This window comes from Atractosteus spatula, chromosome 14, assembly GCF_055471065.1.
Source record: "Atractosteus spatula isolate fAtrSpa1 chromosome 14, fAtrSpa1.hap1, whole genome shotgun sequence".
NCBI classification, from domain to species: domain Eukaryota; kingdom Metazoa; phylum Chordata; class Actinopteri; order Semionotiformes; family Lepisosteidae; genus Atractosteus; species Atractosteus spatula.
The window spans coordinates 7749278-7769025 of record NC_142719.1 but is presented as its reverse complement, the minus strand read 5'-3'; the positions used below and the strand labels follow the sequence as shown (position 1 = coordinate 7769025).

Sequence of the window (19748 nt, the reverse complement as noted above, 5' to 3'; positions counted from 1 at the left end):
TGTAACTACCTGCTCGCTCACTCTCTCTGCTAGCGCAGGGGCGCGGGGGTGCTGTGCTGCCTGTGCCGAAAAATAAAAGCACGTGTTTCATTCAACGACTGTAGGAATCTCTGTGTCCGTCCTCGCCGACCCCGAAAATACTACACGTTTCTATTTTCGATGCCAAAAGACACCTACAGTAATTGGGAAATTCGTGACTTCCCACAAGACTTAACACTCAATTGTTACAGTCGCATTACAGTGCCAATTCATCGTACCTTTAATTGCAAGATAGTGTGCCAATAAAAGCGGCAAATACAGACTTTGGATGTATTTTAGCTCTGTAAACGTCGTTCACTTAAAAATACTGCAGGGCATTCAGAGGCGATCTGAATAGTTATCTGGAAAACGCACACTCGCATCTATCCTTCCATATTATCTTAATGCTATTCATGCATTCCAAAACTTGTAATGTGTTTACAGGAGAAATTTTAGAACCTCTTCGTGCTCACCCTCCAATTTACAATGCAATCCTCGATCGGTATAATCAGCAGAATTAGCGGAACCTTATGTATTTAGCCTGTATCGTGGTCACCGGTGACCACGCTGGTCTCCCCAGACTTTACTTTTTTTAAGATAAACTTAAAATAAACAACGTTTTTTTTTCAAACCGCTCCACAAATTTTCTCACATGCACGTATTCTCCAATATCATCACAACAAAACCATAAAGTTTGTTTCCACAGATATAACACTATTGTGCAATAAACCAATAAATTAATGAACTAGCAGAATCCCAATAAAAACACCCGGCCAGCACAGCATGTCAAAATCATACATTTTTACCAACAAAACCGCAAAAGCAAAAACCAGCAAAAAATATATATATCCCATGTTTTTACCTTATTCTGAAGCATAACATATATCCAAAATAACCTAGAAGACTATCTTATCTCCAGACCTGGAGGCTATTGAACGTTATTGACTTTGTAGTAAGTGTTTGAAAAAGGACCGCGAGAAATAAGGCAATCTGATTGGCAAAATACGCTGTCATTTATTATCATTTCAGCCATTCAGAGCACTTAGGGGGTAAGACTTCCTCTAGAGGCTTCAGGCCTCATTCCACCTGCCTTTTAGGTGTCAATCATTGACTCAGAAGGGGTAATCAATCAGTTTTTTATCAGTTTCTCATCAGTGCTCCTTTTTTTCACACCAGAAGGCAACTCTGAGGTTTTTTTTCATTGCATAACAGCAGATAAAGGCTCTCTAGCAGTGTCTAACGGTTTTTATAGCAATTGCAATGGTTTTTATTCTTATTATTTTCAATATTTTTATATTTTTTTTATTATAGGCGTGAAATTTCATTCCAGGTCCAGTCTTCACAAAACATGATGTAGAATTTTTTCTAATTGATCAATTTGTCCCAGATTTTTATCCAAGCTAGTAGTCACCTAGAACGAGGGTTTTAAATCATTCCCAGGATTCTGAAAGACCTAGAATTGAAAATTCTGACCTCTGAAGACCAAAAAAAACATTTTCGCTTGCTGTTTTTTTGGGTTTATATTTTCATATGTTTGTCTGCTGAGTGGACACATTAAGAAATATAAGAAATTTGACTGTTCACACTCACAGCCAAGGGGGTTACCTTCAATTTAAGACCTAAACCAGACTCTTGCTATGTTCTGCTGCAGACATATAACAAATGTATAAGGGGGAGGAAATTCCAGGCGGAAATTGTCTACATGTGTCAATGGTTAGAAGAGAAAAGAGTCGGCAAATTCCCGTTCAAATGACAGCTAGTTTGCAAAGGTCTCTCAGATGAGGACTTTGTCTTCAGCTAAAGAAACGCTGCAAGAGCTCATTTTCACTTGCTGCTTGTAACAGTTCTAAGTATTTCTTATGCTTGCTTTTAGACTATTCAGTATTTTATGAGTTACTCCGAAGTTAATAATTTATTGCAAAACACAATGAACACAACGTAAAACGCAAGATTCAATATCCGTCCGAAATATTGTATTTAAAAGACCATGCAGGGTTTGCCTTGAGCTCCGTGAAGTTGCCCCCCCCCCCCCCCCCCCTGCAGAGAGCACAATGAAATCCACCTCATTCGTTTGTGCCGAGGTTCCGTGTGTACTGTGTGTGCTGTATGAGCACGCTGGATATGCAGTAACACCTGCATTGGTTTCCAATTACTGATAATTTTAAGAGAAGTCGCAATGAGGTCAAAACTGAATAGCAGACAAAGAACGTCATGGCATCCACAGCGCGGTCACGACTCCGATAGCATGTCACGATAGGAGTGGGGATCACATCGCGATACCCATTGCGACTGGCCCACCACTGTCATGGCGCCACTCGCGACATTAAGTCCATATATCGTGTAAAAATACTGCAGGGCGTTTAGAGGCGATCTGAATAGTTATCTGTAAAATGCACACTCGCATCTATCCATCAATATTATCTTAATGTTATTCATGCATTCCAAATCTTGTAATGTGTTTGCAGGAGAAATTTTAGAACCTCTGCGTGCTCAACTCCTACAGATCGAGCTTGTATCGACCTGCTACAAGCAAACGTTCCAGAAACACTTGTATTCGGGAAGCCAGGCTGTACTCCTTAAAACCCAAGATGCCTGTAGCATCCCATGTGTCTTATTTGTTTCGGGACTGGTCTGGTCATCTACAGGCGGCTTTTTGAAAAAATGTAGATATATGCATTTGTTTTGCCATGTTGGCCAACAAACCAAAAGCCTAGCGCTAGAGAGCTCTAAGAGCGTCTGACGACAGCAATAGCCAATCAGGCTACGGCTACGCATTCACCGCCCCACAACTGTTACATAATTTTTTTATTGGTCACAAAAGATACAGCGAGCCAATAGCAAATCACATACGATGAAAAAATTCCAAAATCCAATTCGTAACATTAAAAAATCAAATCATGTAAGGCAAACAAGGGAAAAATCTTACATTACTTTGGACTGATTGGGTAGGCCTAGGATCAATCAGGATGGGCCTGGTGCGAAAAAGAAAATTCCCAATACAAGAAACTGTGCACGGTTAATAAAGCGATCTGATCTTATAAAACACCTCAAAGTGTCACCTGCAGCCCCAGATTTATAGTGTTACCAGTATGTGAAAATCATGTGTGGTTTCACATGTCCCACTTCTCCCTTTGGTATTTTTGTACTATTTTTTTCCTGATTATATTTATATTTCCATTCTATGTTTGGCTAGTTTTTATTCTAGCTGCAGTGACAACAGGCTGCTATATATAACTCTGGTTCCCTGGAAAGGGCTACAGTCGTTCCCTGAACTGCTGCACGGGATGACTCCTTTACTCACCGCGCAAATAATCACGCCGGAGGGGGCAACCTGTTGATAGCAGTTTTCAAAAGGAAGTACCGTAGATAATTAAAAAACCTTAGTGCTACTACGTACCCCACAGTTATGTTTAAATTTAAAAAAAAACTGTACATATCACAATGGTAAAAAAAAAAGTGCCTCCTAGATTTTACCACGCGCGACCCTTTGCGCCCACCGTTCGCATTTTGTTTAGGAAATGTGTTAAACATTCAACAACAGTAAAAGTGGTAGGAACGAAAACACCATCCCATTGATTTCGGGACCTTCATTTCAAAACGATTTGCACACACTTGAAAGATAAAATCGCATAAAGCTGTGTTCGGAAACATGTACAGTTAGCACATGTACGCTGTGTTTGTTTTCACACTGATCACAATGAAAATATTTGCATCTTTTAAACATAGTTGTCAGAGTTAGTGTCATAGTTCAATGCCGGTTTTGACTTCTTCCCCCCATTTTTTCTTTGTCTTTGATTGAATCCATTGTTGACCATTTGCGCAATCAGACACCATCCAAGCTCCAGGATCAGTACTAGAAAAATAATTCAGACTGCACAGCTCGCCCGCGTACTTTGCTCACTGTGGAATAGAGGGCCTCTGTATTCTTCTCCCCCGTGTCTCGCTCGGCCTGACCGGGGCCGGCTGGCTTAGCTTTCTGAACCTGGGCGTAGACGGGGAAGGAGGGCTCGGCGTCCGTGGCGTTGCCCGGGTAGCATCTCATCTCCTCGTACAGGTTGTTGCAATCTGACGTTTGCCTCCGCGACACCCTGCATTCGGCGGTCCACTTGCTCCTGACCTCACCCACCTCTTCGTACTCATTGGCGCTGTGGTAGCTGCTGTGCCTCCTCACAGACCGCTTCGTGGGCACGTCGGGCAGCTGCCTCGTTTCCTTAGTCACCGGTGTGCCCTGTTCATTCCCTGCAAACCGCGCAAAAAAAACAGTCTGAGCGCCACGCTGTCCGTGTCGCCTGTTACCGCAGCATTGTCATCTGTGCCTACTAATCCGCAGTGCAGGATTTCTAAATCTCAGTTTTGCACTCTTTCAATGACTGTGCATAGAGTAGTGACATGTGGCTCCAAAATATTCTCCTCCTAGCCACTTTACTCGTGTGTTTTTAAGATCTTCAATACGTTAAGGATGCTTTGTGGTTTTGCAATGTATAGTTCATCAGGTGGTTGGGGGTGTAAATAGCTGGCTCATGCTCTTTTTAGGTGTTTGGTTACTTTGGAGAATTTTCCAATTTAATCTCAGCCGGGACTTATCCCAGCAAGGCAGGATACATCCTGGATGTATCCTGACTGACACACACACACACACACACACCAATTTTCCAGAAGCCAATTAACCTTCCGGCATGTCTTTGGACTGTGGAAGGAAACCAGAGCACCCAGAGGAAACCCATGTATGCAAACTGCACACAAAGTGGAGTCTGGACTTGAGGCCAGGTCCCCCACGCTGGGAGTCAGTAATGCTAACCACTGCGCCACAGCGCTGCTTGTAATCATACTTGATTCAGATAATCACACCTAGCCCATTGTTCTCACAATTCATATGCAAATGTGTATTTTTCCTTTTCTCTGAAGTGACTCCGTGTAAAATGTGAATTTAAATATTTGGATGAAGAGGAGATCAGAGCAGTTTCTGAGTTCACCGGGGCTGGGGTACCCTGTTCCCCAGTGTCAGCCTGTTACTAACACAGTGGCACTTGAGCACCGAACGCAGTCGCTCTGCAGCGGAGCGACAACACGAAACGGCACCGACCTTTCCGTGACTCCCCTGCGTCCTGCCGCTGGGGTTCGGAGGCAGTCTGCGCGGACTCCTGCTGCTCCGCTGTTTCCGGTGGCTGGAACAGGAACAGCATGGAAAGACAGGGTGATGAAACCTAGAGAGGGGCAGACAGCTTCCTCTTCACGGGCCGCACAGGTGGGAGGAGCAGCGTCGTTTAACACTAAACGCGGCAATAAACGCCCACTATGTAACGCTCACATGCACTTAATTTCACTGCACCTGTATCCTACAATGATCAGTTAGCTGGTCAGTACTGACAGTGCGCGTCACTGCCCATGTACAAGCATGCATTTGTTTGCTCAGTATAGTCCTTCCAGTAGACGACAGTGATGACTTTCACTCAAGCTTCACTTCATTTCTCAGACCTTCGACTCTCTGAGTTCTTGAAGCGCATTTCAATGCTTATAGTCCCAACCTGCATATGTTTTGCACATAACGTAACCCACCACAATCTAGCCTTCACAAGTAGCCAACATATAGCTTTGCTTAATGTGAATTCTGTACTTTTCAGTTTATATCCTGAAATGAAATATACAATATATCATTGTTTATTTCATTATATTATATATAATGAAATTATATAATGACATATATAATGGCAATATAATAATTATATAATGGCAATATAATGAAATTATATACTTCATTATATATGGTTTATTTTTTATTTGCTCCCCATATTGTTTAAATGAGATTTTTGAGTCCACTTAAGCCCAGATGCCATTATCGGTTTTTAACAGCACACTGCTTTTTCTGCCCAGGGCCTCAGTAAAGACAGGGGGCATTTGCGACAAAGATGTCTTTAAAAGCCTATATTCATCAAACCTGTAGATTAAAACGATGTTGCATCATTTTGCGCAGGAGGTAACACACTGAGTAGAACCGGGACGTCTGCAGTTGCCATCCCTGAGCTGTGGCGATAGATGGAAAGCTGACTTGTCTGGAACGGTACTGGAATGTTTCAGTTTGTAACCATGAAGTGAGACATGCTAGCTGAACACATCTGGACATACAGCTTTTCCAGGATACTTGGAATGTGTAGTTGACTTACTACTGAGGAGAGATCTGCTACCCCGCTGGTCTTTGAGTCAGTGGGTGATTTAGGCTTCCTGAAAAAAGAGATGTTATTGAATTTAGCCTGCATTATCTCCAAGCATTTTAACTTCTTAAAAGAAAGAATTCCATTACAGGACAGTATATTACAGTAGCGCAGAACAGCAGTGTTGAGCAAAGTAACATTGTGTTGTTTTCATGGAGTTCATATGAGTGGTCTTCAGAGCAATGAGACTGGAGTGCAAAGATCTGTTAGATCAGAGGGACATTCACAGAAATCTATGCAACAGCAAGAGAGTCCTTGTAACACCAGCAGTCCCACATGCAGACCAGCCTGTGTTTACCGGTGCGGCATCCCCTTTGAACCGAGGGCAGGACCCAGCTGCCTCAACTGAGGAGGCCGGCTTCTGTCAGCTGAGGCCCAGGCCCGCCAACGCACCCCTTACCTCTTTCCACAGTGGCTGCACAGCAGGAGCAGCAGGACAAGGAAGACGCAGGAAACGCCGAGGATGCCAGCACTCCACGGCAGGGACGAGGTCAGGAAGAGCGTCTCCAGGGCCATGTCCCGCGCGTCTCCTGTCTCCCGTCTGTGGATGAGTATAAAACTGCTCTAACTGCGGACCGCAATCAAACACAGGCCTCCTGCGTTCGCAGCGCAGTTTGAGGAAACTCTTTTGGTACTGGAAAAGGTTTGGGGGTGTTGTCCTATCTGGCAGCCCATGAAACACCAACTTCCTGAAGCTTTTCTATGGCACTTCAATCCACACTGGCCTCCCTGTGCTTCCACAGATACGAAGGCTCAGGTGAGAGGACACCTGTACACCTGGCATGCTGCTCTGATATGAAAACTAATGGAACATACTGCCTGATTAGTCAAGCGACATTTTGACTAATCAAAATAAAGGTTAAGTAGTTCCAACTGATTTTCCTTTTGAAAGAAAATAGAAGTTACAATAGAAGTTCAAGTAGGCAGCTGCATCTGCTTGCGTAGGCTGCAAAGGAACAGGTAAAGGTTTATTCCAGCTGAAAGGAAAAGTAAAGAGGCACAACATTTCGGCTGCAGAGCCTTCTTCAGGTGTGTGGATATTGCTGGATGTATCAGTGTGGATATCCAGCAATCACATTACGTTTTTCTATCATAGTATACGAGTTATCCTGGTTTAAGGAGAAAGCAGTGATTTCCATCATTTTCAAAATAATTGTTACACAACAACAAAAGATAGATTTGTCCCTTTTATAAAGGAGATGTAAAGACAGTCAGAGCTAAACACAAAGATTCAACAGCAGAAACAGCAGATTTAATCATCTTATTTGGCTATCATCTAAAATTGAATTTCCCATCAAAATATTTTCCAGCCTCAGGAGTGTTTCAGTATTCTCTGGGTGATTGCTGTTGACCGAAGAAATCTGTAAAAGAGGTGAGGTATATGAAGTTTAGCTCAGTTTGACTTACCCAGCGTATTGAGTTCTAAAGCACTCTCCCAGCCAAGTCTCAAAGTTATGTTCCCTCAAGCCTGTACAGTGAATGGCAGACACACCACAGAGACCAGGAAGAGAAGTGATTTTGAGGAAATTGCACACTACCTGCTCTGCTCTTCTCCTATTTACTTCTATGATTTAATGTCCCACATCAGAGGAGGTTATTAGACACAGTAGCTTCCTCATTGCTCTGGATCCTAGTTGGTTCACACTCTGTTTTTGAAGTTCTGTTTTTTTCAAGCTGCTGCTATGCGTTCTAAATTTACCAATGGTGTTTGATTTTAGGAAATAAAAATAGTTATGGTTTCTGAAAAAGTGTAGGATCTTGATGACCATCTTTGCACCAGAGGCTATTAAAAAGACAGTATGATGCCCATCATCCTCTGCTAGCACATGGTTATATCTTTCACATTTTAGGTCAGTATTGCTATAGATCTAACAGAAACCTTCTTTAGCCACGTACGGACTATGTATAACCTTACTATGAGGATATTCTTAACACATCCATTTGTATGGGCCTGTATCAGAGGCTTTCAGTGCAAGAAGTCTGAAATGTAGAGGTGATTTCAACATCCTTTGACCAACCTGTTCCTTTGCAGCCTATGCATGCTGACGCAGCTGCCTACTTGAAATAGGTATTTGTCAAATTAAAAAAAGGGGAACTTCTGATGGAAGTTCCTACTCAGTTGGATGACCGAAGAAGAGTCCTTCCTCAATAACTGGCTCCAATCAGCTACTGCAGCTAAAGGTCTTTTTTATCTGCACCGAATCGGAGGTCTTCTGGAGTTCAGCACTGGGAGTGTGAGTCAGGCAGGCCCGGAGATACTGACATCACAACGAGTAACCAACACCATATGGGTGCTGCATAATGAGGACAAATGGACCAAAGACATGGCAGAGGGAGCCATTGTAGCCCTGGTGTAGAGTAGTAGAAGAGTAGTTTTGTCGGTAGGTTGTTAAGGAATACAGTATTAAAAACATATGCATTTATTGTCACACCATACTTTAGCAAAGTCAGTAGGAAAACTCAATTACCACTTGCATGAATGAATTTAAGAAACCTAGAAGTGGTTTCTTCTAGGTTGGAAGTATCATTGGAGCATAACTGTAGTTTAACACTAGAATATTAGGCCTGCAGACACAATGCATCTGGTGTTCAGACTTTACACATGTCAGTGGTCAAATCTACAGCGTCAGAGTTACATAAGAACGGTTACAATCGAGAGGAGAAGATTTTACTATCTAGCTTCCGTGATTTAACAAAACTCTCCATTTATAGAACGTACACTGTGATGGACAGCAACAGGAAATGATTTCATTAGTATCACAATAGGTGTACTGGGATCAATGCACATGCAACATCTGGCCACCAGAGGGCGACCATTAACAACAAACAAGTGATAAGAAGAGGAAAATGCTAATAATGCCTTCAAATATAAATCACCACAGTGGCTGATTTTTTTTTACAATTTATTACAAAACAAAAGTGATAAATAGGCATGATATTCACTATGTACAGCGGCACTAAAAAGGTGCACATACATTTTTATAACTCAGAGCAAAAGAAAACCTACTAGGATAAGTAAAAGAAAATGATGACATTATCCATGTCTTGCCCAGCTCTGCAAAACCACCAGCCCATCAGGATGGGACAGCCCTGCATTAATCTCTTCTGTGCAGCTCTTAAACAACAAGTGAGATTGTAAGTTACTGTTGTTTTGTTGCCACGTGTATGCATTAAGAATCACTTGAAATGAGACTTTGTGCCACAGAAATGTTAGGCAAGAGCATTTATCTTACAGTGGCAAACTATGACTTACAGTAATTCATAACACAGATGTGAATCATGCTGCAGAATTATCTTACATGCCACATCTAAAAAAAAATTTAGAGATAGTATTTTTTCTGTGCGATATATTTTCTTTTACAAGGTCAAATTAACAGTACTGCACCTCAGTTTGGAACTGCCATTCCTCACCGAGCTCAGCTCACTGAAGATGAAGAGGACGCACACACGCATGCTTTCGTACGTGCAGGCACTAAGCTTGATGCACCAACAGCAGAACTGACGCCCTGGACAGCGGGACAGGCACAATTCTCACCGTCTCGATCCCGCCTAACCCCAGCGGTATTCAGCCTGCTCTGCGGATCTCCCTGGGAGAATCAGCATATGCCACAACCCGGACCAGAATCCAAGATCTCTTAGGAGATTTACTTTGTCATTTTCCCTAGACCGTCCCACTGAAGCATGCACCAGGTGACTCTCCCACCTGGGCAACCCTCCATAAACAATTAGATTTAATAACTATATTTTTACCAACATCCTTAGAGCACTCGGTCACCAATGTTCAACAACGCCAGCTTCTGTCTTGCAGCATAATGATGGATTTAGGCGTTTCCTGAATGCATCCCAGGTTATTATTCAAAGTGCTCCTATGTGCTTACGTGTGTTATGGGCTAATGGTGAAAAATGAAATTATGTCTGTTTTAGTTTCAGGCCTAAGCTCAGTGGGAAGCCTGATGCATGGTAGCTCATTAATACATACCTGTACATCCTGATCTCAACAAGGGGAATTAGCTCTCATTTATAGCACAGCAACAGGCTTTTATCAGCTCAATATGTGGCTTGATTAATAGGTGTGTATGGCCTAAGATTTCCCCTTTTTACAATCACTGAATACTACCTGCAACTGCCTTGATATTTTCTGTATATTGTCTTTTTTTCTTTTTTAAAATGAACACAAACTCACCAAAGAGGACAGAATAAAGGAAAGAAACCTCTGAACGAATACACTATGCAGATCATCCTCTTGCCTGTTCTAGCACAGTACATTCATCACAGGAGCTGGGCAGGACTGCTGCCTCGTGAGCAGTCCCCATGGTGATCTCTGTGCCCCAGCCAATCAGCACTGCTGCCTACGCTGGCTGGTGACAGACAGCACGGAGCACAAAAAAAAAAAAACAAGACAAAAAGCAAAGCAGAAATCCACAGAGTTCAGGGATGCAACAAATTTGGCAAGACCCGACTGTACCCATCAAACAGGCCAAAGACATTCGCAAAATAAGCAGTCAGTGTTACAGTACAGCTGGGGAAAAGGCTACTGGAAGTGAAACATTCATGATTCTTAAAATCTGTGGATTTTGGTGCTCATGGCTACTAACAAGACTCCATGAGCATCTTCTTTAACAGAACTATTAACATGTACCTTATTGTTGATTGGATTACCTTGTGCAAATTCCACCCCAGCTCCCTCTGAAGAAAGCTGTGTAACATATTTCAGTGATATAGAGTCCTGTGGTCTCATTTTAATTTATTAACCTCAGCTCTGACAACAAACCAGCATAAATAAAGAATACTGATGTTGTCCTCTGCTTTGCTTACAATTGCATTTCGACATGCGTGTAAAATGCAAGCAAGGATGCACATTCTGTCTTATTTTAAATCTATCCGCATTTAATGCGCACTATGCATATTTAACCAGGCCCTGGTAAAATTAAAAATCGAATCTTTTTTGGGTCAATGTAGAAAACCAAACATGAAAAAACAGCATTGCATCCATCCATCTCCTTTCTAACTGCTTCATCCAATACAGGGGTGAGGGGGAGCCATAGCCTATCTGGGAATTTAACACATTCATATTCCACCAATGTCTGTGACCAAAAAAAAAAAATTGGGAACATTTGAACAACAGATTTGATCCAAGCTGTGAAAATAATGCCCTTGCAGTGGATCAGTATATGTAACAGGGCCTCCAACTACTGTATTTTTCACAGCTAAAAACACAAAATATAGACACAAGTGACCCTTACAGAAATAGACCTTCATTTTCAACAGGTACTGTACTAGAAGAGAAGCTCTGCATTTTTGTGGCAGGTAGGAAGGCACTTCGAGAACTGTAGAGACTTCAAAACAGTACTCGCATACCTCAAACAATTAGTCTTCACAGTCTGAGTGATACTGTAGAGCACGTCTTCAGCAATAATAAGATGTTAGCAGTGAAAAAGTACAAGAGCAATAGGCAGCATTTATAGTACATCCTTAAACCACAAGCTAGGGCATTAACACCAAGATCAGCAGTGTCTTCACTTCGATTTGTCTCTGTGGTCAAGGGAGCAGCGGACTTTCCCACTCATGACAACAGCGGTCAGGGCACTGACGGCTCCAGTGAAGACAAACAGGAGGGAAAAGAGGAGGGCGGCCGCGTCACCATGGAGACGCTGGTACAGCGGCCGTCTGCCCAGGTAGTCCAGGTGGGAGGCCTCGATCTGGCTGAGGGTGCAGAGGGCCAGCAGCACGTGGAAAAGCTGGTGGCCCTGTCCCAGGACGTCACACCTCCCCGGGAACCACTTCTGAGGTAGAGGCTGGGTGAAGAAGAAGGCGCTGGACAGGAAGAAGGCCACCTGGCCGCAGTGGAAAAACACCGCGGGATCCTGGGAGCAGGGGTGGCACGAGAAGATCCGGTGCACCACGGGGCTGATGTCCCAGGCATAGGCCAGGCCAGAGGGCACCACCTGAACCACCTTGCGGTGCCAGTATGGCAGGTTGTGGCTCCAGTACTTGCTGTAACAGCAGGCCAGGCAGGAGAACCAAGATAAGAAGGCAGCACAGGGCATGAACATACCTTGAAGGAGAGAGTGCCAGCTGCCCTCGATGGCATAGTAAAAATGAACCAAGGCGCTGCCATACTGGTACAGCGCCACCCCCACGTAGTCCAGGAAAAAGAAGGCGTAGTGGCAGAACTCTGACTTGGCAGAGAGGAGGTGGGCAAGGGTGCTGCACATCATGTAGGCCAAAGAGGACAGGAGGAGAATGAGGAGGGGCCAGGCATGGACGTCCCCCACAAAATCCACCGTCTCCGCCAGCTGGGACAGCTTCATCAGGACCACCAGGGTGGACAGGAGGTGGCTCCACACGTTGACCGTCTCATTGTGGCGCTGGAAGAGGGACAGGAAGTAGTAGCGCCAACCCTGGTGCATCTGGCGGTAGCCGGTGTGGATGTAGCGCTCCCGGAGGTAGTAGGGCACCTCACCCTCCCTCAGGGTGCAGGGTAGGGAGGGCGCGGCCTCCTTCAGCATCTGAGGGACCTGCTGGACTTGCTGGAGGTTGATGAACAGCCGGCCAATCTTCTCCATGACAGTGGTAGCAATCGCTGTTTATGCTGCCAGTGTCTCTGCAGTTTTCACCCAGAGCCTGCTGGGAAGCAGAAGAAACACCTGTATTGACATTTTGCATTGTATTGACAAACACCCCCCCAAAAAAGCATAAAATGACTAGAAGTTGGCTTAAAGTCTCCCTGGGCTTTGATCCCACAGAAGAACCCTTCCTCGATGAAGGATCCAGCCAGCTAGAAACAGAGTAAGCACATGGGAGATTAACTTATCATTCTTCAGCCTTTTCAGTAGTAACTGAAGAGGAACCGTGTTGGATTTCAAGGAATTCTGCGAAATTAAGACCACAGCCTCCAAAAATATTTTTGGAGACAGATGTTTGGAGCACCAACTGACCATTCAAAGCAGCGCTGATTTTCAAAAACTGAATGAAATTGATTCTTATAAGAACAATGCATAAGTTAATACAAAGAAATACAGCGTTTTTATCGTTTATTTAAGCAGATGGATTTAGTGGGAAACGATGACCACATGGAGCTTCTGTACCCAGTTACTGCATACCACAGAGCCCGTATGGCAGCAATCAGAATGAAGGCCTTCACACATCCTGCCTAGCCTTCAAACCCATAACACCCTGGCTTGGAGTCCAACCACCTAACACTACTCACTGTGCCCTCCACTAAAAATGTAAAATGGATCAATATTTTTTTTAAAAGACAATCAAGTGGCTGAAGGAGTGTGAGAAAACACACACATCCTTGCATGTCGTAGACTGACATGGCCAGGAAATGCGATACAGCTGCCTGAATTATCTCTACTGTATTATCTTTAGTCATACACAGCCCATCAACTCACTCTGCCACCTCACTGGAACATTTATCAAACCAGACGAGCCAACAGAGAGCACAGTCTCATTTCCTCCGCCAGCGCGACAAAATCAGACCAGACCCTCCTTCACTCTGTCACCTTATGCTTCCCCCTCTGGGAAATTTGTTTTCTGCTGTGGGATTCGGGAGCACAGAGCCCAGTGGTAATCTCAGTCTTTTATTTAATTAGCCTGCCAGACATCTCAATTTAAAATGTTTTTTTAACCCTCTAAAGACAACACACTGCTGGCCCTAAACAGAGTTTACACATGTACTGTAGCTATGAAACTCTTCTGCTGACCCTGCTGTCAAAATGCGAATGTGAGTTTCCACCCAGTTCCTCCAGGGCTCACCAGTAGTGAGAAACTCCTCAAGTCCAGTGGTTTGGAAAACCAGCACTCTTACCTAGTTAATTCACTCTGACTGGGCTTTTTGTGGATCTGTGATAATACCTTGCATTCATCTGATCCCAAAGGACGCACTTTACACATTGAACAGGACCCCCTTCATCTGCATCTGAAGAACAGCCCCCACCTGGGAGACGCACAGCGGTCATTCTACATCAACAGCCCCACTGCACAGGAAACTGGAGCAAGAAATCGCTTCGCTGATGAAATGAAATGGGATGTGCAGAAAGTACAGAATGTACAACAAGGAAACATTAAAGCATTTGCAGGTCCTTTAATGATGGTGTACTCAACGCTCATTCTAATGTCTCATTTTCTGCAGCATCATGTCCCCCATCACCATACTGGAGCTTCGGTCAGGAAATTCTGTTTGAGAGGGAAGAGCGCCACCTACTGGCCCACAAACACCACTGACAGCAGCATCCGGAATTTTCTTGGAGGTCTCCCATCCCAGTACTGACCAGGCCTAGCCTTGCTAATCTTTCTTACACTGTTAGGATACAAGGCGTTAACACTAATTTTAACTTTTTTATATGTAACAATAACGATCAGAATTACTTATCATTTAAAAAAGTTTTATTTATTATTTAAATATTTTATTTTCAATAACGCTGCATTTCATTTTGACAAATCTCTCCCCTTCCTATCACTGAAACTGAAAAATGAAACTTCCCCAATATTTTAGATTGTTTTGCACCTCAGATAATGTCCCAGGACCTTTCTCAAAAAAATAAAATTCAGGGATAGGGAGCACTGGCTCTGTGGCTAAGGATCTGTGCCTGTGGCTGGAAGGTTGCCGGTTCAAATCCAGCGGCCGGCAGAGGAATCCTACTCTGTTAGGCCCCTGGCCAAGGCCCTTAACCCCAACTGCTCCAGGAGCACTGTACAATGGCTGACTCTGCGCGCTGACCCCAAGCTTCTCTCCCTGTCTGTGTGTCTGTGTCTCATGGAGAGCAGGCTGGGGCATGCAAAAAGATGAATTCCTAATACAAGAAATTGTATATGGGTAATAAAGTGATCTTATCTTATCTTACATGTCAGTGTGATTCATTAGAACATGGTTCTGCAGGTGGAGGAATCCAACACAATTATTAAATCATGCAGACAGAGCAACGGCTATTTCCTTCAGTAACAAACAGCCCCGATGTTCAGATTGTACATTGAGTGGTTTTCTGATAACAGAGTCATTTTCTGGAGCTTCATCAAGCAAACATACAAGGCTGCTTTACGTCAGCTCACTGTGAGACAAAGCAGTGTCTGCGGTGAGCACATTCACACCTATACAGAGCAGAAATCAGAATGCAGTTGGTATCTGCTACCTGGACTGACTCTGAAGTCCAAGCTTCTAAAAGCAACTTCAAATGCAGTAACAAAAATTCACTAACCACAAAAAAAAAAATCAGATGCATTAAAAAGAACATATTAACCCATTTCACAATAAGCTGTTTTTTTTTAGGAACCACAACCTCTTTTACCGTCGTTATCAATTAGTGTTGTGCCCAACTGCCGCTCTACAAAGGCTGAAATTAATTCTAAAAGATGCGAAGTTAGTACATGTACGATTCGGTGCAAAAACATTAGATGTAATCAACAGAGTACGTGATCAGTGAGGGGAAGGGAACATCTGGTCTTTTCTCCATGTCAACATTTTTTCTGTCTGTCTGGAAAAACAAGATAAGCCAGTGCAATGTTTTTAGAAGAACCTAGAAAATCAAATTGCTGTGGGTGCTGCAGGCCCAAAAGTAATAATACCTTTAAGTATTTATAATGTATTCATACAATGAATAATAAACACTTTGGTCACATTTTAGATTAATTTGCATAAGGGCAGGTTTGATAGTTATTCAATTAGTCTTTAGCATCAGCTGAAGCTCTACTTTCTACTCTACATTCATAGATTGTAGATAAGAGGTAACATTAAGGACAGGGTTAGGAAATACACCATTGAGTATTTATACAGTAGATGCCTTATTAAAATTCAATAATGATCCATTTGATATTAAACCCTTCTTAATACAACTAAATGTAAAGGTAATTGTTTAAACAATAACATCCTTTCATTTTCAAGATCGTTTGATCGCTTACAAAGTGGGCTTTTTAGTTCGTTCTTTGAAGTGCTGGAAATAAAAACACTTGTGCTTTTGAAAAGCATTTGCCTACACAAATGTTTTCAGATAACTTGCTGCACTGTTGAGCTGGAATAGGCCAAAAGCGGGTTTTGTTTCCAGCTCTGGAGAGCACAAAATGAACACCACCCAGCACAGAAGACAAAGACAGCGAAGCAAAGCAAAGCACCTGTAGGCGGAAAGGGAGCAAAGCCAGTCTTGATATAGTGTAAGGCTTAGAAAACCAACAGGGAAACTGAACCTGACTCATCTCTGCAGTCAAAGACGCATACTGTATCTGTGTCTGCAGTAGGACAGTGAATTATCAAACAACCAGACTCCGCTTTGAACAGACATTTGTTAGAAGGGTTAAAAACGAGAGAAGGCCACACAGCACCATTTAGCCCTGCCGTTTTTAGAAAGTAAACCAGGGTTTCGGCTGTTTAGCATGTTCCACACTCCCACAGATTTAATTTTTATTCTCCAAAGACGTCCAGCATGCCTGTGTGTAAACAGGTACGGTGTACGAACGTGACGATGACAACAAACAGCTAGTGCCACAGTTTCACGAAGTCACACTGAAATCCAGTCCTTCTAGGATTCACTGTTCCTGTGGTTTTTGTTTCCGTAGGTGTTGAAAGTCTGGTCCCTCTCGTGTAGTCCCTCATCCCTAAGGCCTGCGACCCCCTTGTAAATGAAGCTTCATTATTTTAACAAGTGCACTTCAGATTAGGGCCGCCTGCCCGGTAAAAACGCGGTCAGCAGTGCAGTTCTGAGCACATGGTTGTTTTTTCCTGTTTATCTAAAAGTGCCTTTTGCGGTTCGAGATTTCAGACTGTTTATACTGTTCTTTCTCCAAGTAAAATGTTCTCTTCCAGGCAGCAGCTGTAGAAGTCTGTGACGGGGAGTACAGTATGGGGGTACACTGAAGGTGGGGTCCTGAGGCCAGGTGTTCAAAACGACTGGTCATCAGTGGTCAAGCTAACACAAAAGGCCCATGGGATCTGACTTTCTACAAGCCTACAGTAGTATAGAGGTGTACAGTGACAATTGTCTTTAAAAAACCCACTTTTAAGGAAATATTTACAAAAGGTTTATGTCCTATAAATATAGTTATACATCTCATCATATATATTCAGTGTTTGACAGAAAAGGGATTTGACTGTATTCATCTATTTTCATAACCCACTGTGTGCCGTGCAAGTCAAACCTATACACACGAAGTTTGAACCGCATCTTATCTCACCAGCTCGAAGACAACAGGAAGGTCTTGGCAATTTGACTTTGACATGAACTGTTGATTTACAAAAATAAAATTCCGCCTTCTTAAGAACGTCGCGCAGACAATGTTTTCACTTGTCCCCCGTGCTTAATATCGTCCTTCTCCGAACATTATTTTTTCAGCTTTGTATTTCTCTAGAGGGAAACTTTAATCAACTCAACCGAAAAGAATGCGTTATAAATAAGTCTGCACGTATGCACTGAACGCTTAAGAAATCCCACTTTGATCTTAAAAATAAAAAAAAAACGTTTTTAAGAGCAAGGGAGTGTTTTATTGCGGATTAACGGATATAACCAGACCGAAATACGTGATCATTCGGCTTCTTCACTCCACTTTATGCGTTCACCACGCAGTTACTTTTCGCAACCGACAAGCGTTATGTAACCAACGCGTCGTCCGGGTTGTTACTCCTAACAACATCCTAACGAAAAGTATCGCGACTGGAGGGAACCGCCGCGAAATGAAGTCGTCACCTGCTTCAGCGTCCCAGAGGTTCATCAGCTGTACCTCGGCTTCTATCCAGCGCAGAGACGAGGTGCACACACAGCTCGCACGTCTGTCCCTCCCAACTGCGAGAGCTCTCGGTGAACCACGGCTCGGCCGCAGTCACGCCTTCTGAAGGCGGGCTGACCGGCGCCGCAGCCACTGGGAGTATTGGAGACCTGAGCAGACACCTGGGTGTCAGTGCGGGGGAGCCAATAGCCTCGGAATAAGTAGGCGGTCAACAAAAATTAACAAAAATGGAAATGTATCGCTTTGGAAGTAGAAAGCGGTTGCTTTTTTTTTTTACCAGTTCATGAGATAAAGATGCGCACCCGGGGTTTTGCACATTTCATGCAGGAGAAAACCACAGTGTTGGCCAGGACGGCAGGGTTTTTAATAAGTACAGTAAATGCTAAAATTCGTGCTAAACATTGCACGGCTGAGGCTTATAATGTGTGCTGTCTTTGGTGACCGCACCCAGATACAGCGGAAAATGGGGAAAAAAAACGTTTTGGCTCCGGTTTGTCTTCACGTTACCGCCCTCTTTTTAAACAAAAAAACTAAAATGCATAGGTTAACGTAAGGCCTGTAGCGTACGGAATGTACAGTAAACTATGTAAAAGCGTGATACATCGTAGCTGCTAGTTCCTTGCAGATAAAATCCCACAGGGATTCAGTCCAGTTTTCAGTACGTATATTGTAGAAAATACTTGAACCCTATTGCTAAATAATTTGGACAGTCTGGAAGACATTTTCACGTCAAGATAGCGAAAAATGAAGAGGGAATCACGTATAAAATGTGGGAAAAAGTAGTATCAACAGCAGAGATCTGTGTATTTCCTTGTTGTTTGTGCAATGAACTGAGAATTATGAAACTGTAAAATACTTATAGTGCAACACTTAAACCATACAATAAGCAATGGCAAAGAAGGGGACTGAATTATCCATCCTTTGGATATGGTTTGTGAAAAATGTTGAGGCTACTGCATAAAAGAAAAGTGATAGCAGGCCAGAGTAACAACATGTTGTCTTGACAGCCCAAGTTGACGAAAGGAAATAACATCAGAAATGGGGAAGTCGCTGACCTTTGCTATTGTGCCTAATCATCCCATTAGGGCCCTGTCATGCCACTCTGCCCCCTCCTCTTCTTCCTCTGGAGGATCAGGGTATCCTAGTTTAGTCCATGCATCCATTTTCTCACCTCTTAATCCAGTTCAGGGGGAGCCGCGGTATGCTTCCTGGACAGTCCATCGCAGAGCAGGCACACAGAAACACACACACACTTCCTGGTTTAGGACCAACCCAGAATAATAATTATTAATAATAATTCCTTACACTTTCTATAGAGCTTTACAGGTAATGGGGACTCCCCTCCTCCACCACCAATGTGTAGGCCAGTACACGCAGCACACAGCTATGACTGGGGAGGAGAGCAGAGTGATGAAGCCAGTTCAGGATTATTAGGAGGCCATGAGGGGTAAAGGCCAGGGGGAAATTTGGCCAGGATACCGGCGTAACACCCCTACTCCTTTCGAGAAACGCCCTGGGATTTTTAATGACCACAGAGAGTCAGGACCTCGGTTCTACATCTCATCCGAAGGACGGAGCCTTTTTCATGGGTGTCAAGAGCTTTCCTCTTCAGTGAGGGTGCTGAAGGCAAGCAGGACAGAGTGCAGCTGTCACCAGGGGGGACGGGCCTACCCGAGCTGGGCCAGAGAAGTGACCTGTGTTCAGATGAGATGTGCCCAGATGAGTCCCAGGGCTGGGTATCCATGACCCAGTGGGCTGGTCTGTGACTGGAGAGGATGGAACCAGGGTTCCTGCCCGCACAAGTGA

The 19748-nt window shown here is 43.6% G+C and overlaps 2 protein-coding genes across 3 annotated transcripts; both read right to left on the bottom strand.

Moving 5' to 3' along the window:
• Positions 1 to 2809: 2809 nt before the first annotated feature.
• On the bottom strand, positions 2810 to 7687 carry LOC148820525 (uncharacterized). Its single transcript, XM_088932714.1, has 5 exons — positions 7635 to 7687; positions 6628 to 6768; positions 6180 to 6237; positions 5102 to 5183; positions 2810 to 4257 (listed from the first exon to the last, which is right to left on the bottom strand). The coding sequence occupies exons 2-5, from the start codon at positions 6741 to 6743 to the stop codon at positions 3872 to 3874; spliced, it is 642 nt and encodes a 213-aa protein (XP_088788840.1). The 5' UTR covers positions 6744 to 6768; positions 7635 to 7687; the 3' UTR covers positions 2810 to 3871.
• A 1426-nt stretch (positions 7688 to 9113) lies between these two features.
• paqr7a (progestin and adipoQ receptor family member VII, a) lies at positions 9114 to 18043 on the bottom strand. Of its 2 annotated transcripts, none has more exons than XM_088932716.1 (2): positions 17903 to 18043; positions 9114 to 12854 (listed from the first exon to the last, which is right to left on the bottom strand). In XM_088932716.1, exon 2 carries the CDS (start codon positions 12791 to 12793, stop codon positions 11744 to 11746), a length of 1050 nt encoding a protein of 349 aa, XP_088788842.1. In that variant the 5' UTR covers positions 12794 to 12854; positions 17903 to 18043; the 3' UTR covers positions 9114 to 11743. The 2 variants fall into 2 exon arrangements, with proteins under 2 accessions (XP_088788842.1, XP_088788843.1); XM_088932717.1 differs by having other exon boundaries at positions 9120 to 12851.
• Between the last annotated feature and the right edge of the window lie 1705 nt (positions 18044 to 19748).